Source organism: Sinocyclocheilus anshuiensis, unplaced genomic scaffold (genome assembly GCF_001515605.1).
Source record: "Sinocyclocheilus anshuiensis isolate Anshui unplaced genomic scaffold, SAMN03320099.WGS_v1.1 scaffold130, whole genome shotgun sequence".
In the NCBI taxonomy this organism is placed as follows: Eukaryota; Metazoa; Chordata; class Actinopteri; order Cypriniformes; family Cyprinidae; genus Sinocyclocheilus; species Sinocyclocheilus anshuiensis.
This window is the reverse complement of record NW_015544207.1, coordinates 1107742-1135517: the sequence shown is the minus strand read 5'-3', so window position 1 is coordinate 1135517 and position 27776 is coordinate 1107742. Positions and strand designations below refer to the sequence as shown.

General features: G+C 36.1%; 2 protein-coding genes and 1 pseudogene across 2 annotated transcripts in view; 2 read left to right on the top strand and 1 right to left on the bottom strand.

The window, feature by feature from the left end:
- Nucleotides 1-14293, top strand: part of LOC107696997 (voltage-dependent L-type calcium channel subunit beta-4-like) — a 53186-nt gene extending 38893 nt beyond the window's left edge. Inside the window, exon 15 of the transcript XR_001635148.1 lies at nt 14282-14293. The gene's annotated coding sequence lies outside the window, so the exon portion shown is untranslated. The remainder of the gene's footprint in view (nt 1-14281) is intronic.
- LOC107696931 (probable ATP-dependent RNA helicase DDX23) lies at nt 4624-14166 on the bottom strand (annotated as a pseudogene).
- Nucleotides 14294-15547: 1254 nt separating the features above from the next.
- On the top strand, nt 15548-21419 carry LOC107696998 (baculoviral IAP repeat-containing protein 7-like). The gene is given in 8 exon segments (XM_016497599.1): nt 15548-16192; nt 16195-16255; nt 17234-17333; nt 17604-17685; nt 17786-17825; nt 19613-19825; nt 20769-20822; nt 21003-21419. Coding segments are annotated over 8 exon segments (1239 nt in total). The 5' UTR covers nt 15548-15706; the 3' UTR covers nt 21206-21419.
- The last annotated feature ends 6357 nt before the right edge of the window (nt 21420-27776 follow it).

Sequence of the window (27776 nt, the reverse complement as noted above, 5' to 3'; positions counted from 1 at the left end):
ATAAAAATAGATAGTGTGTATATATATATATATATATATATATATATATATATTGAATGAAATTTCACCAGATCATGAATATAATTCTTTAAAAATGTTACTTTACCTTGTATTTATGGATCTGTTTTTAAGAAATGTTGCGATGTTTACAAAGTCAGGATTACTCTCACTCAGAGATCGTTGATGTGAGACGCATTGAAATATATGTTACGTCAGTTGTTGTACGGTTATGTAAAGTCACATAAAGTTGCAGTACACTCTCATGTAGCGCTGTAGGTGTCGGTTTGGTTCTTTTGGAAGAAAACTTAGTTAAAACATCCAAGTATTATTAATTGTTGTGATGGCCTCTAGATTTCAGTGCATATCCAAAAATCGCCATCCAGAAAGAGAAATCCTTATTTTTCTTCAGAATTACTCAATTTAATGCAATGTTTATACATAGGACGTGTATTTAAGTATGATTTCACATGGACTACACGGTTCCTTCCAAACATGCAGAGAGACTTGAGTGAATATATAGTTGCATGCCTTAACACTTCTAGTCCTAAGCACTAATTTATTGTCCTCCAGAGGGACAGTGCTAAACTGACTGTCCCTCAGTTGATTGTGTTGCATTGATTGATTGTACTGGATCCGTACACTCCCAGAATGCACTTTCAGAAACATCCGCCCTCATTTTAGATTGTAAAGACTTGTCTTATTGACCAGAATTGATGCCTGATATGAAGATTGAGCCATCAGTGTGTCCAGCGTAGTATTAGGACAACATCACTACCATGTATGTTAGCATCGTAGCTTAATGCTGAAGGGTTTTTATGTATATACCAGAAATACACTGAAATCCAAACAGGGAAACAACACTTGGCTACTACATTATACTGACGTGGTGAATGCTGAAGCCTGAAACATACTCTACGCAAGTACGTGAACGCAAGTTTCATCGTTTCAAAAGGGCCTTTCGCACCGCGGGAACCTTTTCATAGTACCAGAATTAAATGTGGAACTACCCACTTTTTGGCGTTTTCACACCGCCGGTGTTCTGACAATTTGTGCTACCCTGTCAGATTTTGTATCAGATTTTGCTTCCAGCATGATATTAATAAGGTGTGAGGCTTTATTAACATGTACACCTACCCCAACCCTAAACCTACCCTTACAGTAGGATACATACAGTGTGGGTAGCATAATCTGATAGGTAGCATTATTTGTCAGAACACCGGAACTGGGTGTGATTTTAGTACCGTTAACGTTGTTCTTCTTTGTTTCTGTTGTTGAACGCCGCGCACAAATGACGACGTTGTCGACCGGCTTACGTCACTTCTTAGTACACACTCTCGGTGCGAATGCAACCCTTTAAATGGTACTGGGAAATAGTTTGCTCAAAATTGTCCCAGTACTTTAGTACTGTACATTTAGTTCTGGAACTAAAGCGGTGCGAAAGGCCCTAAAATGTGCCAGATCACAGTTCTCTTCAAACTGTTGCTCTGCCAAGACAGTCATTGATGTGATAGAGAAACTTACCATAGAAGAAGATGCAGTGTATGCTATAGTGCCCCTTGTGGCAATACTGAGAATGTAATACCAATTACATTGTTATAAGCATTTGTGTTTGCGTACAATAATCTATGTAGACTATGTTTCAGAACTAAAAGAGCCTTTCCATGTCAGATTGAAGAAATCACCCAATTACCTGTTAACAACCCACGTTGTGCGTTGATCTCAGGTCATTAGACAAGTCACTGTATCTTCCCAGCTCTTGCCTTTCTAACATAAGTTCAAATTGATGTAGATTGTGTCATGGCTCTGGACACTGTGTTTACAGCACCGATCTTGAAGTAAAACTTTGCATCGGCCATTTAGAGGGTCATGGGAAATGTACATGTTCTGGAGTGTGTAAGTCAGGGTAAAAGTCCACTAACAAATGCCTTGACCAATCCTCTCTTTTAGTGTACTGCATCTTTATTTGCTATCAACATGTCACACTTTAATCTATTGTTCTATATTTAAAAAGTAAAAAAGAAAATCAGAGCATGACCGAAAAAAAAAAATTCTATGCAAGTGTTGCATGTGATCTGATTGTTTCTTTCGATTGTTTCTGATCTACTTTAGTACTGCATTGATTCTTGGTGTAAGTATTATTCTATTTAGTAAGACAATTCACCCTCTTTTATACTGAGCACAGACAAGGGGCTTCTGCCGCAAAGTTCATTTTCTTTGAGTTGCTCTTTTTCAATCTCATGGGCTTCAATACCTCCACTGTTATTTATTTATTTATTTTAACACTTAACCATAGCACATATTTGGATTGATGTAATAAAGAAATGTTCCAGGTTCAAGTTAAGCTGTAATACCACATAACTTCAACATTACATATAATAATTAGACTGAAAGATAAAATTGCTTACTAAACCTTATATGAAATTATATCTAATTAACTCCTGTCATGATCATGAAAAGCATAATCACGGAAAAACATAATCAGACATTCATTCGTATAAAGTTTTTTGTAATTGATATAAGCACTTTAACAAAACCCTCTAGAATGTTTTGCTCCATAGATTTCCGTTGTGGGTCCATTACTGTACATGTGATTTTTGAGAATTGTGTCAACAGAATTCAGCTTGTTTTTAACTTGGAACATTCCTTTTAATAGCATTGATCAGAGACTTTTATGTAAGTCAAGAACTTGCATTGTTGTAGTTGAAGGCAGAGAAAAGAGATGATTTATATGATCCACAATGCACAGTGTAAAAGAGCATGTGTACTGTGTGATAAACTGTATGAGGTTCTGTCACAGTATAATCTAAAAACAAGATTTGCATGTCTTGATACATGTAAATGTACATGATACAACATGTCCCCCCTATATCTGTTATGGCATAACATTGTTTTCTAGTGGACCAATACAGAATCCATAACAAACGCTGATTATTATTTTTTCTTTCTGAGGTATTAAGAAGCACAATTTTTACAATGGCTATTATTTGAGTCTTTTGTCTTCGATTCTGTATGCAATACAAACACGCCTTAGAACATTAACACTTCCTCTCCTGTGTAAGTAGAGAAAAAGATATTGCACTATTTTTTTCTTGACTTCTGCTTTGTAATGCAATAAATGCACTATAGGTAGAACAATAATTACAATGGACACTTAATTGGTCCTCAGGTGTGATGTAGGTACACACTTTCTCTCTCTCGCCCCTTCATCTTTCTGACAACACAAAACAATTAAATCCTGCCTGATGCTGTATATGCTTTCTATTTAAAGAAAATGCCACTAATTATAATAAAAAAAAAAAAACATTTTATGTACTTTTAACAGTCCAGTCGTGTCTCAATTGTTTAATCATTGCTCACATTGATTACAAAGGAGTTTTTGTTCTGTTTTTCTTTCTTTATCTTTTAAAAATATACCAAAGAATTACGCATCACTGCTGTTTTATCTTACAAAAGCGATCAACAATATTCTTAATCAGTCAGTTACAGTAATAATAGTTGCAGTAATATTACTTTTTGACGTAGTGTAACTAATTACTAATAAGATTTCAGTAATAATATTAATAATGTTCCAAAGACTCCGTCTGCTTCACAAAAGGTGCACTCATTATAATGATAAATATCATTAATCATTTTAAACTGAACTTTTACCTTCGGTAGAAGTGGAAGAGAGAAATCCTGTTTTAATTTAAACCACTTTATCTTCAGGAAAATCAAAAACAAGGGATCTCTTCTTATCTATAAGGGAAAATCTGTATTTACTAATGTTCTTAAAACCTTATTTTCACAGCGCTGTAGAACATACCAGAGATGATTCAATTACCTAATCTTCAATGCACCTTTAATCAACTGAACCAAACCAGCAGGAACAGCTTTCAACAGAGACATATAATTCCAGAGTACAAATAATACTGTATTTTCACAAAAATCATTATAACTAAGGAAATTTCCATCCCCATCCATAATGTGTACAATGGACATAATGTGTACCATCCAGTCCTGGAAAAACAGATTTCCCCTTAATACACTTATTCCACAAAGAACAATTATGTGACGAAAACTTGTGTTTGTATAATTTCCAATATAATACTACCCGACTGTGAAAAGATGATAATTTACACTTTAATTTCGATGGCTCAAAATCACACCTTAAGGGGATAGTTCACACAAAAATGAAAATTCTGTCAATAATTACTCACCCTCACGTCGTTCCAAACCAGCGTTTAACTGGCGTAAAATTACGGTTGAACCCCTGATAATTCGAAACTATTGCGAGTAGTCTTCGTTTCATGTAAGTGACCTGCACTCATTATTAATCTTCACAAAAAGTTCATTTCTAAATTTGTTTTTAGAACCACCAAAAGCACCTTTAAGTCGACTTTTCACAATCCTGTCAGTTCCCAGTGAATAAAATCAATAACCTCTATTTTGTTTTCAGGAAAATACACAAAAGAGACAGAATTTACTCTAGTTTCATGTTGGCTTGTGAAATCCATTTAAAATGTCTTGTTATATTTTGGCTGTGTAATTTATGTAACTGCAGAACAGATTATCGTTAAAGATTTTTACACATCAATCTGCTATCAAGCACTCATATAAATATAATTAAATTAATTTCAAATGACAAATTACTCTGTCTAAAGGACTTTATTATTTATCCAGAGTGAATAGTTTTACTCATCCTTTGACTGAAATGGAGTATCTACAGATGCATTAATCATTTGGTATTTTTACACGATTTAAAACACAATTACATATGTGTAAAAAAGAAAAGATGTGTGCCGTTCTACAATGTCATGTTTGACTAACTGTACATCAAGGGATGACTTCTCTCTGCTACAGCTTTCTTACAGATTTCTACACTTGTCATTGGTTTATCTGCCAGAAAACTGATCCCCTGGTTTACTGGTGGTCTCTTATAAACTTGGTTGCAAATAATCTGGTGGTAATACACAGCACACTCACAAGATGTACAACAGAAAACAAACAACAAGTTTGGCTCAAGCAAAGATGGTCTCCTCTCTCCTCTTCTTGGTAAGGATGGTGCCGGGCTTGTGCTGGGCGTCTGGGTGATTGGCCAGCTCGGGCGGGCAGTTGGACACGGGACTTTCTAAGATGGCCTGCTTCAGGTCGTAGAAAACAGAAGAGTCTTCTTTGGTCAGGAAAGTCATCGCCATACCACTCTTTCCAGCACGACCTGTTCGGCCAATACGATGGATATAGTCTGAGAAACGAAACACAGTTAAATATTAATCCTCCATATAGGAACGTGAAACAGGAAGTCTCCTGATATAACCATTTGACAGTTCTAAAGGGCAAAGGATAAAAAGTGACAAAAGCCCTAGTGGGTACGAAAGTTATTTTCACCATTTACAGGGGGTCGTCTGTGATTTTATTGCCGTCCGAATACAGAATGTGTGTTTTTCTTTCACCGCCCGCGTAAAAATCCCCGGCCGAATAAACTAATGTTTTTTGACAAACACCAGGGTTGTGTGATAATTCAATTGCCGTCCGAATCCGCATCTCTGAGTTTATGAGAAGAATTCAGTGTTTAAACCCTTTTTGACCACTCCCGAACACCATACGGTAACTGTTGTAATTTGCATGCATATTTATTTCTGAAATGCTGGAAAGTATTTACAAGAACAATATTTTATAACTGCTCCACCACAGCGAGTGGGAGCAGAAAGAGAAGAAAAGCACGTAAACATTCAAAATGGGTGTTTATAATGGCAGCAGCAGGTATGCAATGCAGTATTAAAATGTATATTCTATAGTTATATACATAACTATATCGCGTATAATTATATACAACTATAGTGCATCTATTTTCCTTTTTTTTGGGGGGGGGATTTAAATTATTAAATAATAAATATATATTCTAAAATATACTTGGAATAATATAAAAATACAGTCATTTTTAATAAATTTTACACAATAAGAAAAAAATGGTAAATAAAATTAATTTTAATTACAGCAGAAAATCATGTGACTAGCCACGTTAGTAGCACGTTCATGGGTTCGTAGGAGGCTAGGATCACAGAACTGGCTTCTCCACTGTGAATAAATCGCCATCTGAATCCAGGAGTTTTATCACTGAGGTGCAATGTAAATTTATTTTTAGAGACGTCCACATGAGAAACAATTACCGTCCGAATAGGGCTAAAGATGATGTTGGACTCACCCTCAATGTTCTTGGCCATGTCATAGTTGAGGACCATGGAGACGTCCTGGATGTCGATACCTCTGCCTGCCACGTCTGTGGCCACCAGGATATCCTTAGCTCCCGCCTTTAGGTTGGACAGAGCAAACTCTCTCTGTTCCTGACCTTTACCGCCATGGAGTGTACAAGCATTGTACTGCAGGACAGAAGCAAACAAAGATTGAGAGTTTCTGACTGAGAGATATTTCTAGAAAGCATCACAGACATTAATAAACACTGTGTACGCACTCCAATCTTCTCCAAAGACTTAGCCAGCACATCACAACCCTTCTTCTGGTTAACGAAGATGATGATGGGCGGCTCGAAGCCACTTGCCAAAACATCCAGCAGCTTCTTCCTGTTTACCACACAAGAACATTTGTGAGAAAAGGGAAGTACATTTCTGACAACAACTTCCACTTGACTGGTGACTGGTTAGAGTTAATGTGCACTCTGACCTCTTTTCACCCTCGGACATGAGGATGACCTTCTGCTCCACCCTCTCGTGAGGTTTGCCTGCAGAGCCGATGTACACCACCGCAGGCCGACGGAGGTAGCTTCTGGCCAAACGCTCCGAGGCATGGTGGCCGTAAACATGACCGTCTGAAAAGACATGAGAAAGGACATTGTAGGAGGAAAAAACAAACACAAGAAACTTTTTAATTCATTCTTCACAGTCAGTTATTTCCTATTAAACCATGGTAACTCATGATATCGGTTACCTGTCTGTATTTGTGTTTGCCTGACTCAAAGTTCTACATCATTTTTTCGGGGTCCTCCGCATCATCTGTGTCTGGCTTCTGATTGGTCACAGGTATGTACTCCAGAATCTTCTGGACGTCGGGTTCAAAGCCCATGTCAATCATTCTGTCGGCTTCATCCAGTACCACATATGTGCATCTGCTCAGGACGAGGTATCGGTTTTCCAACACGTCGATCAAACGACCAGGTGTGGCAATGACAATCTGAGAATGAGGAGCAAAACACATCAGATCTACAACTATAATGAGGTCTTCCATTATGAATTAATAAATATATTACGGATGCACGATGTCCGATATGCCGATATTTTTCAACTCATTTTGGCCGATGAAAATGAAACCAAGTCTCTCCTGTGCAGAAATGATAAACAAATTATTTTTAATTCTGGTTAGTTTTTAACAAAATCTTATTTGTTAGAATTAAATAAACAATGAAGTTCTTTTATAATGACAGTACATTGAAATCTTTAAAAATAATTATAACTCAACTATATCTCAATCGCTGCATTTTTATTTATTTTTTTCAGAAAGATGCAGTATATATATATATATATATATATATCTCATCACGATAATTTTTTTCATATCAGTCGATATCGATAATTATCACGATAAATGTCAAATTTTTATTTCTTTCAAGTTTAAAGGCAGATTTTTGCTCCAATGTGAAAGTTGAAAAACCAGACGGTTAATTGTGGTTTTCAACTATTCTTTATGGTCAGAACATGACAAACACTTAGTTTTTTTAATTCTTTACACTTTCAGTCATTTTTCCTTAAAATAAATATCTTAATAGAAAAAAATAATTTCTCAGTTCTGCACGTTCTAATGAGTAATATTGTTTCAAATCAAGAAACAGGTTTGTGTTGCCTGATAATATTAATAATATAACATTTTTTGTCTCTTAGAAATACACATTTGATAGTAGCTTGAGTTAGGATGCAGATGTAGATTTATGTTCATTATCAAAATCAGTAATATCTGTAACTCTGTAATATCTGTATCTCATTTTTATATGGTGAAAATTAATTATTATATATTATATAACCATTGGTCTTCCATAGTAGCATACATTTAGATCATGACAATCACAGTTAAAACCACAAATATAGCACCTCAATACCATGCAGTTACAGTTAGTGCTACTAAATCAATGGTAAATGATGGCGATTTGCAGATTAAAAGTCTTCTGACTGTATCGTTGTGCAGTTTGTCAGCGCTGTATCATCTGGCTGTAAACAGAGTTATTTGTGCTCCTCGCTGAATTCGAGCGCTTCACACTGGATCTAGCAGCGCTGTTTGACAGAGACTCATCAGCGAGTGAACGCATCTGCTCTAGTGAGCTCGCGCCGCTGTTTGAACTTTGATCCGAGCGGATAACCGCTCCGAGTGGCACACTTCAAATGAGTCGCGCGGTTTCGTTCCGCCTTTGCCGCATAAACATTAAATCGAACATTTATCGAACTCTTGTTATTGTTTATCGAGGAAATTTATATTGCGCGATAATTATCGTTATCGATTTATCGCCCAGCCCTAATTCCAAGTAACATTTTTTCTTTGTGGTTTTAATTTTAGTTAACTATAATAAACCTGCCACCAACATAAAAAAAAAATTATCATCATGAATAATCAATAACAATTTAGAAATAATATGAAAGGGATTACGCTCTCACCTCACAACCCATCCTGAGTTTGAACCCTTGATCCTCTCTGGATATTCCACCGATCACAGCCACTGTCCGAATCCCCAGCGGTTTGCCGAATTTAATCGTCTACTCCTCTATCTGCTGTGCCAGCTCACGAGTGGGGGCCAGAATGACGGCATACGGTCCCTGATCGGAGTCCTCGATCCTACAGTCACAAACACATACAGAGTTTCCACATTTGATCTGATTCCACACAACAGGTGTTAAAGTGACAGAGAAAAGTGAGCTCTCACCTGTCAATCTTAGGCAGAGTGGTGATCCAGACCAATAAAGGAATGAGGAAGGCGGCGGTTTTACCACTACCAGTCTCGGCCACACCAATGATGTCACGGTTCTGTAAACCAATAGGAATGGCCTGCCTCTGGATAGGTGTGGGATCCTGACAAAGAATAAAAATGCATAGAATAAACTTTTTATATATAAATTTTAATATATTCAAAGCATTTACATGGATGCCATAACACAACAAGCTGTTTTAAACGCATGCTGAACAATCTAAACCTAATCATAGCAATTGAGAAGCACACCAAACAAATACAAACTGACCTTATAGCCACACTTTTCGATGACCTCCAGAATGTGTGGCGGCAGTGAATACTCCTTCCAGTTGCGGATGGGGTTGGGGATCTTTCCTCCTTTGGTCGTGATGCTGTAGTCCTCTCTGAAGATTCTCCAGTCTCTGTCTGTCATCTCATCCATCTTCTTCTGAGACCAGTGCCGGTCGTCCCAGCGCTGCTTGGCCTCCTTCTTTCGGACCTTCTTCAGCCTCAGTCTGTGAAATACAGAAAATTTCATAGCATATACATTTAAACTGTGAAAATGTGATTATGCTAATTATGCCCGTCAGTGGGTAATAAACTATTTGTTTTTTTTATTTTAGGGAATTTTTAGTAAATAGGGAATCACCAACTTTCCTTTCCAGTACCCACAATAAAAAAAATACAAATAAAATTGGTCGTACATACAAAAAATTGCAGTCTGTAATTTTTTTTAATTTTTTTAAAGAAGTCTCTTATGCTCACCAAGCCTGTAGTTACAACAGTAAGAGTATTACAATCTTACAATTTAAAAAACTTTCTATTGTAATATATTTAAAAATGCAATTTACTTCTGCAATGAAAATCTGAATTTTCAGCAGTTACTCCAGTCTTTAGTGTCACATGATCCATCAGAAATCATCCTAATATACTGACTTGGTGCACAAGAAACATTCCTTATTATCATCAATGTTGAAAACAGTTGCTTTAAAAATCTGATAACGATGTTTGCAGCGCAATATTTGACCGGAAGGATAAAAAATGACAGTTATTTTCATCAGCTATGGCTCGTTAGCGCTAGCATTCGGCCCTCTTCAAATCAGACACAGAGATGAAATAGTGCAGTAAGATCACATTTATTTGAATGAATTATTGCATTTATTTGAATTATCTATCAATTGAGAGAAAGAAAGCGAGGAGAGAGCGAGAGATAGAGAGAGATGACAGTTGTGTGTGCGTTACCTGCGTCTGCGCATCTCTCTACAAACAATGAAGCTTCGAACTCCTCGATGCTGAAGAATATAATGTAGTGATCTAGTATCTAGGCTATTTAATTAATAAAAGTCACGGGGCAGCGCCGACAACAAGTTTCTGTGTCTGCGCAGCACAATCTGCGATCTCCGACCTCTCTCTCTCTCTCTGTGTGTGTTTGTGTGTATAATAACAGCATTTATTTGAAATAGAAAACCTTGGTAGCATTATAAATGTTTTTACTGTCATTTTGACCAATTTAATGCATCCTTGCTGAACAGAAATTTTCAATAGAAAAAAAAATCTTACTGACCCCAAACTTTTGAATGGTAGTGTACATACAATATGAAATGTAACGTGTGGGACTTACTCCTCTTGCTCCTTCTCTTCAAGGGTCCGTCTCTTCTCCATCAGGTCTCCGTAGAATCGGGACTGATCTCTCTTCTGCTGCTTGAGGTCGATGCCGGCGATGAAGCCTCGACCGTACAGCTGAACCTGATGCTTTTCTTTATAACTAAACACAAACAAAGTCAAACCTGTGTTCTTGTACGGTCAAGTATGTACAATCCAACTGGCTAAACATTTGCAGACCTAAAAAGAGTGACCTAAGGCAGTCAAGATCAAATGCAATGCAGTAAAATATACAAAATAATCTGGACTTTTGTACGCAAATAGCAAAGCAGTGCAGTTATTTCTGGCATCTCATGAGATGCTCACATTGGATTGTAGTCGGTTGATGTGTCTTCAGACGCATCCCACTCAAAGACAAACTTCCTGTCATTCAGATGGCGTGTACGCCGCCGTTTCTTCATACCACCAAGATAACGCTCCTGAAGAGAAAATAAATAAGTATTGGTTCACCGTTCGTCAAAAAGACACATAACCACCTAATGCACTTCATTTCACAACAGACAAAAATGTATGGAAAGATGATTATTCTGATAGAGCCACGATTTGCTGAGCTTATTCCCAAAGGGATATTTAGTAACAGTTTACTTATGCTTAATGCTTTTTGTACCTGCCACATTCAGCTTATTGCCAAACAACGTGATTCAGCATCTGTTTACTTACACTGTAAAAATGTATTTAAATATAAATTACTGGACTACATTTTACAAGAAAACACTATTTCAGTCTTTCTACTTGAAAACATCACTTTTAATTCAAAGTGTTACTAGCTGTTTCTTTTTAATTATTTGTTAAATTTACTAGCAATTTCTAAGTAAAAATGGTTTCAAAATAAATCCTACAACAAACTTTAAGAGCAATTGTTAAAATTCTGTGCAATCTAGTATTTTCACATTTTACTCTATAATCAAGATTAAATAAAGACTTAGAACTTGTAAATATGCACTGAACAAAATTATAAACGCAACACTTTTGTTTTTGCACACATACATACACACACATACATGTATATGTATATGTATATGTATATATATATATATATATACACACACATATCCGATATGCCGATATTTTTCAACTCATTTTGGCCGATAGTCGATATATTTGCTTTTGTTTGGAAACAATACCAAGTCTCTTCTGTGCAGAAATAAGCAAATTATTTTTAATTTTGGTTAGTTTTTAACAAGAAATTATTTGTTAGAATTAAATAAACGATAACAAAGTTATTTTATAATGACCGTGTTTTCAAATCATTTTAGCCGATAACCGATGCTGATACCGCGATATATTTGCTTTTGTTTGGAAACAATACCAAGTCTCTTCTGTGCAGAAATAAGCAAATTATTTTTAATTTTGGTTAGTTTTTAACAAGAAATTATTTGTTAGAATTAAATAAACGATAACAAAGTTATTTTATGACAGTACAATGAAGATTTGAAAATAAATAAACTATATTCAATCGCTGTATTTTTTATTTAAGTTTTTCAGAAAGATGCAGTGGTAACCTTAACATTTTATTTTAAGATTTAACATTTGTAGATGGTCTAGAGCAAAAGAGTTGTAAAAATTGTGAAAATCTTTTAGAGCTCATAATTTATTTAAAAAATATAACATATTACACATTAATGAATAAATCAGTATATATAAAATTATTTATTCAAGTGTCGTGTTTTTTTTGTTTGTTCGTTTTTTCATGTAGTTATAGTTTCTGACCTTTAAATCAAAACATACTCATGATTTTAATATACACACATACAGTATATATTTTGAAAATATTTACATTTAATATAAATATAAATATATTTAATATATAAACGTACAATTTTTCTTAAATATATACATGCATGTGTGTGTATTTATATATACATAAATATACACAGTACAGACACATATTATATAAACAAAAACTGTTATTTTAGATGCGATTAATCACGATTAATCGCTTGATAGCACTAATAAATATATATATATATTTCTATAGCGATTCAATGCTTTCAAAATATATATACACATTAAATTACTACAAGCAGGAATTAATGGAGACCTTGTTCGTGCCTCGCATCTCTCCTTCACGCGCTGCACTATTTACCGCCTGTGACTGTCACAAGATTGCGCTCAGTTCGTCTCACGGACACATTTTTTGAGCAGCTGATGTGTGATCTCTCCTTAGTACTCGTGGCCAGTAATGCTTAAGTAAAGTAGTTTTACTTTTCTTTAGTTATTCAATGGCTCTCGGTCATACCGACGACATTACCTGAGCAGTCGAAAGCTGCGTATTTATTGCAAGGACGGAGCAAAAATGTAAGAGTCTAAAGCATACGCACAGTTCCATTGAATGAGAAATGTGTTTTAACAATGTTGTTAAACTGAATGTACGAAGGAAACTGTTAAACTAACCACAGCATTAACAACAACCTTGAAATAAGAGCGCGAGGAAACTGTTAAAATAAAACTGTTCCTTTCATAATCATCATTCGCCGATGGAGAGGAAAAGTTAAATACTATAGCATTTTATTTTATGAAAATTAGTTAAGAAGTTTTCGCACTGAAAGAGAAGTGATCTCGCGCTCATAGAATTAAGACGTGCCAGGCTATATCTGCAGCTAAGATGAATAAAAAGCAGAATGAACTGAAACATTAAGACAACAAACACAATAAATAAATAAAATGTATGAATGATGCAGTGCTAATTGACATTTATTACAGTACAGAAACTATAAAGCACATTTTCTACCTTATTCTGTGCAGAAAATTGAAATAATTGTTTAAGTATATAAAACAATCATAAAATTGCCATTAGGCTTCCATTTCATGCCGACTTTAATATATATATATATATATATTTTATATTGTAGTTTTTATTTACATTTTTAAAATATCTCATTATGTATACACAATGCCTGGCAATTAAGCATAAACAAAACTCTTGTCTCAACAATAAGATTTGTTTTCTCCTGTTCTCGCATAGCGCAGATTTGTATTTAATGCTACTATTTTTCACCAGCTCCACTTTAATAATAAAAAATAAAAATAAAAAATTCAGCAGAATTTGCAACAACAATGTTCAATACATCACAAAATATTATCAAAAAGTTTGTTGACAGGATCAATAAACATAAGTCACATATAGTCACATAAAGCACCGGCTCCAGGTCATCTTGTCATCCGTACTGTTTGGCCCTAAAAAGATTTTTTGAGGCAAGAATGATTCAAACCTTGATTTCTTGGACCGGTCTTTGTCTCGTCTGTCCCGGTCTCTTTCTCGGTCTTTGCGGCTCCTTTCTCTGTCTCTTTCTTTGTCTTTTAGACGACGATCTCTACATACAGGGAAGAAGAGTTTAAGCATTAGAGTACAAATACATTATAGCACTGATATGAGAAGAACGGTATACACACCGGTCAGGAGATTTGGATCTGCTGCGGGAGCGCTTGCGTTCACGGGATCGGTGCCGTTTGCGTTCTCTGCCCGGAGATCCCTTCCGGTCACGATCCCCGGAGCGAGAGCGACTGCGCTTCCGAGACTCCCGCTCCTTCCCTGCGGCGTCCAGAGAGCAGGTTTGATTGTTGACCAGGTTTGTTGATGTTTACGCCAAGGCTGCATAAGCGTAAGATTAATTAGCTTGCATCACACGCACTTACATTTTAAAAGTCTTTTTGTTTCCTAAAACTGTGCAACATTTATTTATCGATATTTAACAGATTATTATATAGCCTTATTGGACAGGAAAAGCATTTTGTTTGGTTTAGGAAAAATAATTAGTCACATTTTAGTCAAAATGCAATCATTAAAACACGGCTAAACAATGTAACTAGGACATTACATGTGCAATAATATTCCCCCGCGGGATATTATTGCACATCTAATGTTATATTAGTTACAGAGTTTGCGCTGGAGTTTTAATAATATCGTTTAACTCTCACACTGAACAGCAATGGCCTGCTCTCTCCAATAAACAAAATCTTTAGAAACCAGAAAATGACTATAACGAGTAAAATCAAGTTATTAGGAACATGCTCAACTGTACTGTGATTAAAACAGTAGAAATTAGATGCTTTTATTTAACGTTACCTTAAAAGATCAAAATCAAGTCGCTTACGAAGCCTGTGTTTCACTGAGCCGCCATTATGTTTGGCGTCAAATTATGACGTACTTCCGGCGGGGGATTATGGGAAATGTAGTCTAAAAGCCCATTATTATTGACGACGATAATAATAATTATAATTTTGTATAAATTTGTTTTTAAATAAACGAAATTTTGTAACGTTTAAAATTATGAATTGAAAGTAGTTTGCGTTAACAGTGCTTGACTGATAGGCTTAATCAAAAATAATTGTTGAAATCTATGAAATTTCTATAACAACAACAATAATAATAATAACAATACGAATTATAATAATAATAATTATTATTATTATTATATTTGTTTTAAAATAAACTACATTTTGTAACATTTAAAATGATAAATTGAAAGTAGATTATGTTAACAGTGCTTGACTGATTATTTTGGATGAGTGAAAGGTTTATGGGAGATGTAGGCTTAATCAAAAATAATTTTAGAATTAAATTTCTATAACAACAACAACAACAACAACAACAACAACAACAACAATAATAATAATATAGATAATGCTTCCTGAAATACTATGAGTTTTTACTTTATCCCAGAACATTGTCAGCAAGATGTGATTTTATTTTTTATTTCATTTTGTGTTTTTATTTATTTAAATAAATAAATAAATAAACTAGGCAAAATTTTGTAACATAGTAGTTTACGTTCATTTGTAGTTAACAGTGCTTGATACTTTGTATGAGTGAAAGGTTTATTTTGAAAATAGCCTGAAATGTCGATTGTTTTTATTATTATTTATTTACATGATTTTTTAATTACAAAAATACATAATTATGTGACAAATATTTGAATTATAACTATATAAAATATACATATATATGTACAGGCGATAGGTATGTTCATGTGAAAGTTAGAGACAATCAACACGAAAGGCGTCTATTGTATAAACGCTATTCAGGGCTTGGCCACAGCGCAGATCATTTTAACAACTTCTTATTCTGGAAATCTGCGCGCTTTAGTAAACGGTGCTCTGTTACTGGCAATAATAGGCTATATGGCCAGCGGAGGGGGGGCTGAAGCGCACTCGGACAGTCCACTATGGAAGGAGAGCAGGATGAGGGGAGATCGTGGACATGAGCGCGAGAGCAGCACGCGGATCGGGATGCGGAGTGAGGACGAGAGACTCCAGACTTTCCAAAACTGGCCCACAGACGCGCCCGTGAGTCCCGCGGAGCTGGCCCGGGCTGGCTTTCACTATCTGGGCTACAGTGCCACGGTGCAGTGCTTCTGCTGCGATGGGACCCTGAGGCACTGGGTTCACGGAGACACTCCGCGGGGGGAGCATGAGAGGCACTTCCCCGCATGCGGCTTGATGATGGGCAGGGATGTGGGCAATGTTCCGCTGGGCTCGTCTGACTCTGTGGACGGGCAGCTCTTGAGTCAGCTGCAGCGGCTGACCGTGGATGAGCAGGTGTTGCCTGGACAGGCGGTGTGCCCAGAGATGGAGTCGGAGGACAGCAGACTGCCCACTTACCAGAACTGCAGCCCCCGGGAGCATCGGTGCAGCCAGACGCGCTGGCGCAGGCGGGCTTCTTCTACACAGGTGCGTCCCACACTACAGCAAGGATAAAAGTTGTTTTGAGATTGCACACGAAATTATGATTTTATGGGATTTTGTGTGGTTCCCACTGGGCGCGGAAGAGAAACTTTCTTGCTTGTGTTTTGTGCAACCACAATCACGTGCCGGCAGTCACGCGCAGTGTGAATGAACGGAATGAACGAGAGAGCGCGCGAGCAGCGCCTGCCGCTTATTATTATGATGATGATATGCATTCACAAATTGCATATCAATTGCTCTCATTAAAGAACAATACACATATGTTAACTTATAAAGTGTCAAAATAAAACATAAAACAATCACGTTCATTTAGGCCTATAGAAAACATTCTTTGAAAATGTAAATGAATTTAAAACGGACCTATTTAAATCAGGCTGTTTACTGTTGTGTTGGAACTTTTGAAAGTTGATTAGAAATGACTTAGAACCAGGGGCGATTGTAGAATTGTTATTTTAGGGAGGCTCAGCCCCCAATGAGGGTATAATAATAATAAATACATGTTTGACTAATAGGGTAGGATGGTATAGCCTAACATATTGCAGTATTGCATAGATGGGTTAACATTCTAGTACTGAATAAGCCAAAGTCTTCCTGATCTCTCTCTCTCACACACACACACACACACACACACACACACACACACACACGCCTGTTTACTGTACAAACCTAAAATTCTAGTACAAACCTCTTTCTTTACCTGAAGTAACCTCTTTGCCACATGCACTGTAATATGTTTTATATTTAAAGTTACATTTTCAAATGAAAATAGCAACATGATCGCTTTACAAAGTATGCTATAAAGCCCCTCTAAAATTGGCCTAGCGACGCCCATGCTTAGAACTTAGCAACTTGCAATTCTAGAGGGAAAAAAAGCCTTTTTGCAGGTTTAGATATATATTCTGCACTGTATCTGTTAAATGTAATGTGTTTTTTAGAAGATGGTAATGATTGTACGATTCTTAGGTCATGACGACAATGTGAAGTGTTTCTTCTGTGATGGTGGTCTGAGGAACTGGGAACCGGGAGATGACCCCTGGCAGGAACACGCCAAATGGTTTCCTCAGTGAGTTTCTGTTTCTGCTTTTTTTAGACTGAAATGTCAGGCAGTAGGGGGATATGAAGTCGCAAAAATACACAAAACAACGTACAGATGCTTAAAAAAGAATTTCAGCACAAAGGAAGGTTTCATTCCACAATAATACAAAGTAATTAGTGAATACTAACGAGACATTTTGTACATTAAAATCGAAATAGTTTCATACCAAATTGATGTTGTTTTGGTGTTTTTAGTGCATGTGTACTCATTAATAATATTGTCTATGTGCTTCCAAAGATGTGAATATTTGCTTCAATCCAGAGGACGGGAATATGTGAGCAATGTCCAACAGTCTTACTTCAGCATGAATGAGAGCATGGTAAGTAATAATGATGCACCTAATCGTCAGTTCACGGTTCATTTAACAGCTATATTTGCAAGATTGCTATAGATTTCAAATGTTTTTCTTTGTTTTAAAGGGTGGATCTCCATCATCAACTGCAGGAAACATTACATCAGGCAAGTCAATCCAAAATAACTTTTTTAAAGGTGTAACAGTTCAGGGGTTTTTAAATGTTTAAATGAAACTATGGACTCCAAAAGTGATGATCCCCTGCAAGGGGCTCCTCACCAAAATATAAAGAAAGACAGTTTTATTTTATATTTTGATGTATAGAGCAAATTATACTGTGTAAAAAAGCATAAAATAGATCATATAAATACATTTTCAATTAATTTCAAATGTATTTGTGCAGCTTATTGCTTAAAAGTAGAGCCATGTAACTGGTAATAAAGAAAATTGGTAATTTTCACCAAACTATATCCAGATATGTTTCTTACTTCTGTTAGAATACATTTAGTAATATTATTTGATGTCAAATTTTCCAAGGACCCATTAGCACCCCCCTGTGGCCCCTGGGGGCGTCTACAGGCCCCTATTTGAAAACCCCTGACTTTACATATTTCCTGCAATTCTTATGTCCTGTTAAATGTTCCATGTTTGTAGGTAGTGCTTGTGTTATATAGATAAACAGACTCGTATGTGTGCTTATTACACGGCTCTCTAGAATACTTGATTCTGATTGGTCACTCACAGCATTCAGCACTCAAATATTTCTGAATATAATAACCATTGTCCATGACATGGAAATCAGTGATTCCTACATAGCTGTATGTGTATTCTGTCTCTGAAACAATCATATAAACTCAAATCAGTATTTACTGTATTTATCTCTGGGGCAAGAAGCTGTGTAATAAGCAGGAAATATCAGGTTGCATTTTGTGCTGCCATGCATGTTATGTTCCTCAGGAGGTGTTATTATTATTATTATTCCAGCTCTCACAACTTATTTTTCACCCAGGCAAAGGACCTTCTCTTCTTCTCTTTCCTAACGAACTAACAATGATGATGATCAGTGTTACTCTAACTTGAAGTCTTTTGTGATGCAGTTTTGCCGTTTTAAATTAATGTGTGCTGCTGGTAAACAAACACACCTGAACTGATTCTTTGCATAAATCACTGAATAAATTAGCCGCAGCAATATCTTGCTTTGCGTAACCCATCATACACACAAGCTCTTTTTATACTTCTACTTGTGAGGACCTAGAAAAGACTTTGTAGTTTCTAAATTAAGCAAATTACTACGCACTTAAAGGAAAAGTTCGCCCAAAAATGAACATTTGCTGAAAATGTACTCACTCTTAGGCCATCCAAGCTATAGATGAGTTTGTTTCTTCATGGGAACAGATATTGAGAAATGTAGCGTTACATCACTTGTTCACCAACGGATCCTCTGCAGTGAATGGGTGCCGTCAGAATGAGAGTCCAAACAGCTGATAAAAACATCACATTGTTCCACAAGTAGTCCACATGACTCCAGTCCATCAATTAATGTCTACCGAAACTTCAGACAGTTCCAGCAAAAATATAAGTCCTCTGTCTATAATATGGTTTTCTGCAGTGAAAAAGCTGTTTATAGATTCTCATTCTGACGGCACCCATTTACTGCATAGGATCTATTGGTGAGCAAGTGATGTAATGCTACATTTCTCCAAATCTGTTCCGTTCCCAACTCATATACTTCTTGGATAGCCTGAGGGTGAGTACATTTTAAGCAAATATAGATTTTTGTGTGAACTATTCCTTTAAAGCATTTTAATTAAAACCCATTAGGCCCATTTATGAACATTTTTACTAGTGATAACTTTCTCACTAAGAATGTTTTTGTAAATGTGGCCCTCACAAGTGAAGTGCACAGTCCCTCTTATGCATGCACTCATGTTCCTGTGTGCTGTCCCGCTGGCAGAGGTGCTGGGTGGGCAGAACTCAGTGGCGGCAGCCATGTTGTCCCCTGTGGTGCAGGCGGTGTTGCAGATGGGTTTCCAGCACTCGCTAGTGGAGAGTCTGGTGCAGTCACACTACCTGCTCACCGGCTCACACTACACCTCAGTCTCTGACCTGGTGAGTGACGTCCTGCAGGCCGAGGAGGAGGAAAGGGAGACGGGGGAGCCCAGACCAGGTGTTTCCAAACCCTCTATCAGTATACAACAAACCTCAATTACGTAACCTAAAGTTTACATCATTTAAAGCATGCTATTGACCATTGAATTTAACGCGGAGGAAAACAAGGGATAGACTTACAGTCTTTACACTGTCATGTTCTGTATAAAGTTTTCACAACTCACAACTTACTGTAGTTTTACTGTACAGAAAGTTTTTTTTTCCAGAAAGATGTTTCATCAGCTGAACAATCTGTATGTTGTTAAAAACAACAGTACAATCCATTGAACGCACTGTACTTCTATCCCTCACAGCTTCATTTTCATTCTGTCAAAAATGAAATATATGGTGCTACCCTGGCTAGATAAAGGAGATAGGCTATTTGAAGGGATATTTCACCCTAAAATTAAAATTCAGTTATTATTTACTCACTCGGGGTGTTGTTGATGTCTCATGCCCTTCTTTTTTTTTAACCACAAAAGGAGAAATAAAAAATCCTGACCTTGGCAGTTTTTCATTTTATAGAGCTTTATTCCATGGAACACAACATTCTATTTTTTTGTGTTCCACAGAATAAAAACAGCCCAAGATTTGCATCAACATTTTTTGCATTCCACTGCACTAATTTTTTTTTTGCTATTCCATATAAACAAGGACTAGATGAATGTATTTGACAATTTTGTTGCTATGCACCTCACTGCTTTTTCTTGCATGAACGACATGTTTTTAATTTGCCATCAACGACATCAAATAAACACAAATACATTTGACAACCTGCATACTTTTCCCATCCTCTTGGGTCTCGCGCTTGTAGATGTGTTTTGTGTGAGCACCCCCTAAGATCTGAAATCACTTATGGATTAGTAAATAATGACATACTTTAAATTTGTGAACTTGTCTTTTAATTTTCTGATAATGTGTGCCATTCATTCCTCTAACATGTGGATGGTTTGTTCCCTCAGAGACTGTGGGGAGGCAGAGAACACCAAGAACGCAGGTCTCAGACAGGGAGAAAGGTTCATATTAACACGCTCTCGTTGCACTTATAATGTGTGTGTGTGTGTGTGTTTGGGTATATCTTAATCTTCTCTCCATCTAGTAGCCTCTGGGATGAAACAGATCATACTATCAATCATCTCAACTGACCCAGACTGATCTGAAATGTCCTAACTTGTGCATTTGTGTGTGTTTTTCAGTGCGATCAGACCCGAGTCCAGAGGAACAGCTGCGACAGCTTCAGGAAGAGAGGACCTGTAAGGTCTGCATGGACAAACTCGTCTCCATGGTCTTCATCCCCTGTGGCCACCTGGTCGTCTGCACCGACTGCGCAGCCAGTCTGCGCCACTGCCCCATATGCAGGGCAGTCATCCGGGGGAGTGTGCGAGCATTCATGTCATGAAGCGCAAACACACGTTCATACAATACACAGCGACATACTGTTGCACAACAGTGTCATTAGCAAGAATTGTACTGCACTCGGGATATATAGTGAAAAAATACTCAACAAATGTTATAAATAGCTTCCAAATCAGCATCAGTGCTTGATATTTGGCTATACATTAAAGCTACAGGGGTCCAAAAGTCCACTTCACATCTAAAGTCTAATTTAATACATTTGAAACATTTATATATATATATATATATATATATGTGTAATAGTAATATAAGTTTAAATAGCATTATTTATATATCAGTTTTATTGAGATGCTTTGTTGCTTGAAATATTAACATTATTTTCAGAATGTCATATATAGTAATTTGGGTTTTCCCCATAATTTAATGACAGCAGCACTTTAGCTGCAAGAACATCTGATCATCTGTACAAAAAGCATATCTGTACATAAAGCAGGATATTAATGATGTAAAAAAAAATAATCATGAAAAATTGTTAATTTCCAGGTTTAAATGCGATTTTAAATCCCAGATTTCTTATGTGGACTTTTGGACCCTACAGTATTTTAAAATGTTTTGCATGCTTGTAAGTTCTGGACAAAACCAAAGTTGATTTTGTGTCATGCCAAAGTGAACAGCTTTTTGTACATTTTAAATCTTAAAAAAATATATATAAAATTCATTTTCAGATGGCGGTTTATAAGAGACCATATTGTAGAATAATATTTTATTATTACTGTATTAACATTGCACTTCTATTTTCATTAATAAAATAATTTGCATTGCACATCTTTGTCAAAGCTCTGCTTCTGTTACATATTAACCCTCATATTGAGTTCCAGTCGTTTTGACCTGTAGAGAATTTTCTTTTTTGAAAATGATGTTTTCGCATTGGACTAAAACCAAAAAAGAAATAATTTCACCCAAAACCTGAGGTGCTTATGTACAGATCAATGAGGCCAATGACCAATCAGTTTCAAAAAGAAATACAAAACCTGTGGTAATTGAAAGAAAACAAGTTGCAGCTTTATTATTAGATGTATTAGAATGATGAATAATTTAGTGAAATTATAAAGATTTCTTTCTATTAATGTAATTTCCTATGCAAATATTATTTAATTTGTATGTTTGTGTGTGAGTGTGTGCGTGCGTGCGTGTGCTGGTGTGTTTTAATTAATTAAATTAAGCAAATGAGCTCTCGGGAAGCGAACATTCCAACCGGAGCTACTTCTCTAAGTTTATGTCTATGGCGATTCACGCAGGTATGTGTTACTCCGCAGCGGTGGCGACCCGACCAGGCTACAATAGTCCAAATATAAGTACTTATTATAAGTGTACCGTAGTGATTCGGAATAAGACCAAAACGCGGTTTGGAAGATGAATTCATGTTGTACTCGCTCATTATATACATTTAGCAAATTTTGAACACAGAAAAAGTTACATAGTGCTGCTTTAACCCTCATACCGAGTTCCAGTTGTTTTTACCCGTAGAGGATTTTCTTTTTTGAAAATGATAATGTTTTCGCATTGGACTAACACCTTACAAAACCTGTGGTAATTGAAAGAAAACAATTTTACAAAAAAACACTGACTCCAAGATTTAGTGATAATATAAGCATAATGAGAAATCTTTAAAAGGCCGGCCAATATTTGACTGGGAACACCAAAATAGGCACAGGACAGTGATTTTGACCTCTTCTATTTGCAGAGGGGGCTTGTAGGATGTGTGTCTGTTTACTCATGTGTGTGGGCCAAAGAAAGAGACAGAAGCACCAATCCAAACACAAACAAGACATGTAGTCAGCAGATGAAAAGCATACTTTTATTAACAAACATCTATTTACACTCTGGTCAGCAAACATGTGTTGATGAACAGGCAGTCAATGAAGAACTATGGAGAAGAGACCAAACACAGAAAAGAGATACAAAAAGTGCTTACAAAAAAACACCTGTAAAAAGAGACAGAGACATACAGACGAGGGGAGAGGTGTGATATAAATCTATATCATTCTTTTTCTCCTTATAACACTTCTGCAGCAGACTACCATTGCCGGAGTATGTTGAATATCCTAAACTCTACCAGTGTTTTCAGAGAGTGGTACAAAATGCAATTTTCCTGGTCCATAGAGTAAAGTTGTCTTGTACAGAAAGACATTGATCACTAGGGGGCAGGATAGATTCATGACCAATATGAGGATCTACCAGAACAGTGAACAAGATAACTGTAAGCTAATGTTATTAAGCTGAAAATGTTAGATTTTGCCATTTAGCTAATTGCTAATTGTTACGACTTCCCTAACTTCAACATTTAAAGGAGTAGTTCATCTAAAAATGCGCATTTTCATCATTTACTCGCCCTTATGTTGATTTGTTGATTTACAAAACTGTTGATTTGCTTACTTCTGAGGAACACAAAAGAAGATGTTCTGTAGAATGTTCAAGCTGCTCTTTTCCAAACAACAAAAGCACAAAGCTATTGCATGACTTCAGATGACTTTGAACATACAGTAGTCACATGCACTCTTAAAAATACAGGTGTCAAAAGTGGGTTGCCATTGATAGAAGAACCATGTTTGGTTCCCCAAATAACCTTGCAGTGAACAGTTCTTTAAATAACTATTTTTATATTTCTTAGTAAAGAACAATATGAAGAACCTTTTGTGTGTAATAGAACGGTTCCATGGATGTTAAAGTCTCTTAATGGAACCACAGATGCAATAAAGAACCTTTATTTTTAAGAGCGACCACTTTTATGGTGCTTTGTTTGATTGGGAAAAGAGCAACATGAGCATTTTTCAAAAGTTCTCCTTTTTGCATTTCAAGGGAAAAATAAAGCCTTATAAGCAATAGCAAGGACGAACTATTCCTTTAAGACTACAATATGTCCAGTTCCTTTACCATCAGGCCACAAGCACCCAAAATGCTGCCAATACAGTACACAAGTCTCATGATATGAAACATCTGGGATAACAGGCAACTATGTGACTATGAAAGTTAGAAAATACATACTGACCTTTGGCCTTCACATCTCAATTTGGAAAGAAATACACAGTCCCGCTCTTCAAAACATGTCAAACACACTATGATACATGTCAAGTCAGTCATTTGTGCTTTGAGGTTTATGTTTCCAGTAAACAGCTACAGTAGCTCTGCATCTACAGTGAAAGACATTGACAGCCACTCAACCGCTACTCATATTCATAGAACGACATGCTGACGATTTATTCACAAACTAATATTTGATTACAAGCACCATTCAGATGAAAGAACCGTTTTCTGTTTCATAACATCAGCCAGTCCTGTTATAATATCAATTGAGGTTATGTAATAATTGTACTGCCAGTACTGACTGACTACCAGAGGAAGCCCAAACTAGTTTCTGTTCGATCTAAAGGCTGATACAAACACATTGTGCAATAAATGATGATTATTAACATTAAAAATACTGACAGCATGCACAGTAACCCCAAAACACTGAAAATGCACTAATTTCATTGCATTAGATGCAAATCAGTTAATAAGCATCTGAAAACAAATCAGCCAGATGTATATTTGATCTAATTTAATGACTATTATACATTATTTAGTGTGATTTGAGTGTCTAAATACAGTGATTTGGGGTTCACTGCATATAAATCAAGTCTTAAAACTAAAAAAAAAAGACTAAAACTAAATTTTACAGTGAATTATGAGAATTGTACATCAAACTATGACACAAAACAACTCAGAAAAGCTCTAATTGTTTCTTGTATTTATATTTTACACTTCCTTTGTTTCTATTTTTGACTGCCACAGGAGACACACACACGCACACACGCACACACGCACACACACACAGACACCTGCTGGGTGATTTATTAAACTCCCTGTGATGGTGAAACGTTGTGTATCTAGAGACAGGACAAGTACTTCGCTCATTTGCAACTAGTCTGATTAAACTGTCATGAAAAATGTCCCTGGGGCAAATATAATGTGTTTAGCACCTCCATGTGCACATATTGAAAAGGCTTCTTCTGCACACATTCATTACAGAGCCTGCATAATTTAAGGCTTATTGAAATGAGGCCAGGACCGGTCTCAGAGGAACCACTCCACTGATCCATATTCCCCACATCAAAACCAAGATAAACCTCATACTGTAAGATCGAGGGTATATAGCAGCAGGTAGTAAGAGATCAAGACCCTTTCAGTCATAAATGCATTTACAGAGGGATTTATAGTTCCCCTCTACAAGAGATGAACAGGCCTGTCACTCTGTCAGAACTTACTTCTCTGGAGTAAAACACAAGTAGGTCTATAATACCTCGAGCATTCACATTAATATCAATGGCAGTTGCTCAAATGGCCTCCTGGAAGCATGTGACCTGCGTGTTGCTGTCTCTGCTTGAGACGGTTCTGAGGTCATTTCTTTCAGCCAATCACCTGAGCCATAACTGTCATGTGACTAATCACTCTGGAGCCACAGGAAAATGACATCCTGACAACATTGACTGGTTGATAAATCCACAGGAACACACACACACACAATCCCAAAGACTTCAGTAGTGACTGAGCTGTGACGCTGAAGTCAGCAAAAAAAAAAAAAAAAAATTGTTTCCTTCTTTCCCCAGATTGGTGGAGCTGTATGTATAATACTTAAGAGAAAGATAAAACTATCTTAAAATAACACAATATTTTATTTATTAATTAATATATTTATGTATTTACATTTTTATTGACATTTATTTAAGGCTTTTTTGTTTGTTTGTTTTCATTTTCCATTTATGGCTGATTGTTTGTTGACATCGCTGTCCATGTATAGAAGTAAAAAAAAACAAAAAAAAAGATTAAAAAATAAAAGTTACTAAATAATTATGATTAATCTCATGATTTCCATTTTCTTTAGAAAGCACAATGAAACCGTAATTATGCAAAATAATTTTGTTTTATATTATTAATTTTTCTTCTCTAGACGTTTACACAGACATCCTAGCATCCTTGTGTTTATTTTTCCCTACACATTTCCCAAACAATTTTTTCCCCCCTTTTTGTCAAAGTTAATATTTCAATAATTTAACATTGCATATTCACAGATCTCTGATATCGGCTGATGATCAAATGACATGCAAGTAAACAATGTTTTATTTTGATTGCTTCTATCTTAAATGTATTTTATATGTATTTTTACGCATTTACATATATGGCTATACAACTTGGCCAAAAATGTTATTGTGATTATTCTGTCATATACTGCGATTGCCAGTTAACCTGCTATTTAATTTAATAAAAAATTACTTTCCAAGTGTTCAGGGTTCAGTCTTTATGAGAGCCAACTAACACTTCAAGTTACAAAAGTAAAATGAAATATCTAATTAAATTTTTTTTTTCACTTTCAAACGTTAAAAGCCTTGAGATTTTAACGTCAAATTCTCAAGCTTTTATTTTGATACAACACTGATGAAATGCTGTCATTTACTATTGCAATATTAATTTGAATGTAAATACAGCGCACACTGCATTCCCAGATTCACACATTAATGCAGTGCTTAATTAATGCAATTATTAGCTTTTTTCAACTCATAAAGCCCTGTTTGGGAAACCCTGACTTATATGATTCACAATGATTCATGGGATGAGTAATATTCATTCCTGTTTATAATGTTGTAATGTTATGATCCATCTTAGAGCTAGTTGGTTTGGTTTAAGGCTTTAAAAAATCTTTTTAATATAATACGTGTCTTTGATCTTCTTTAATAATGTTCAGCGCAATAAGAGAACATGCAGTCTCAAATGACAACAGCTTCCCCAGACTACTAATGTGTTATTGAAACTAAATAAGTTATTCTGAACAAAACTTTTCTAGTACGATGAATACATGGCCGGACACATTTACACGTCAATAACCCGTTCAGTTTTCAGCAGTCTGGCTCATCCAGCCGCAGAAAGCAGGGCAGACTATTATTCTCAAGAAGATGCTAATAGTCTAGTTGGCACATAACTAATGATAAAAGCGAGGAAAGTTGGCCAAACTTTGCACTGCTTCCGGCTGCCAGCCTTTAAAACGAGATCTGACCTTAAAAAGCTTCTGCAGTACATGAACAATAAAAGTGCTGGCATAGATCTCGTTAAAACTGAAACTGAACTGGAAGCATATCAACACACTGGCACTTTTTCCATGTTAAACTAGAGAGCTTTAACAAATAGTCCACATTTAACAATAACAATGCAAAAATGTCCTAGCTGATATAAAAGCTCTTTTACTGTTCGATCGAGCTTCCCACAGTTTGAATAATCCCTCACTGGACGAGATCAGAATGCTTAATGAATGGACTAATTAAGAACTTACACTAATTAAAAGAAAACTAACTTTAATTAATGCTTCAGATAAGGGGCAAGCAGGGACAAGTGTAAGAGGATCTATTTTACTTAACTCGCACACACAGTGTGTTTGATTAGATTCACATTCACACACACATTTTATTTTTAAATAGGGACATACAATAGACGCCTAAATTGTTTTTATTACAGCTGTAAATTAAACCTACTAATTAAAAACTCTCAATAATTACTATAATTATTTTAATTGATAATACTTTTAT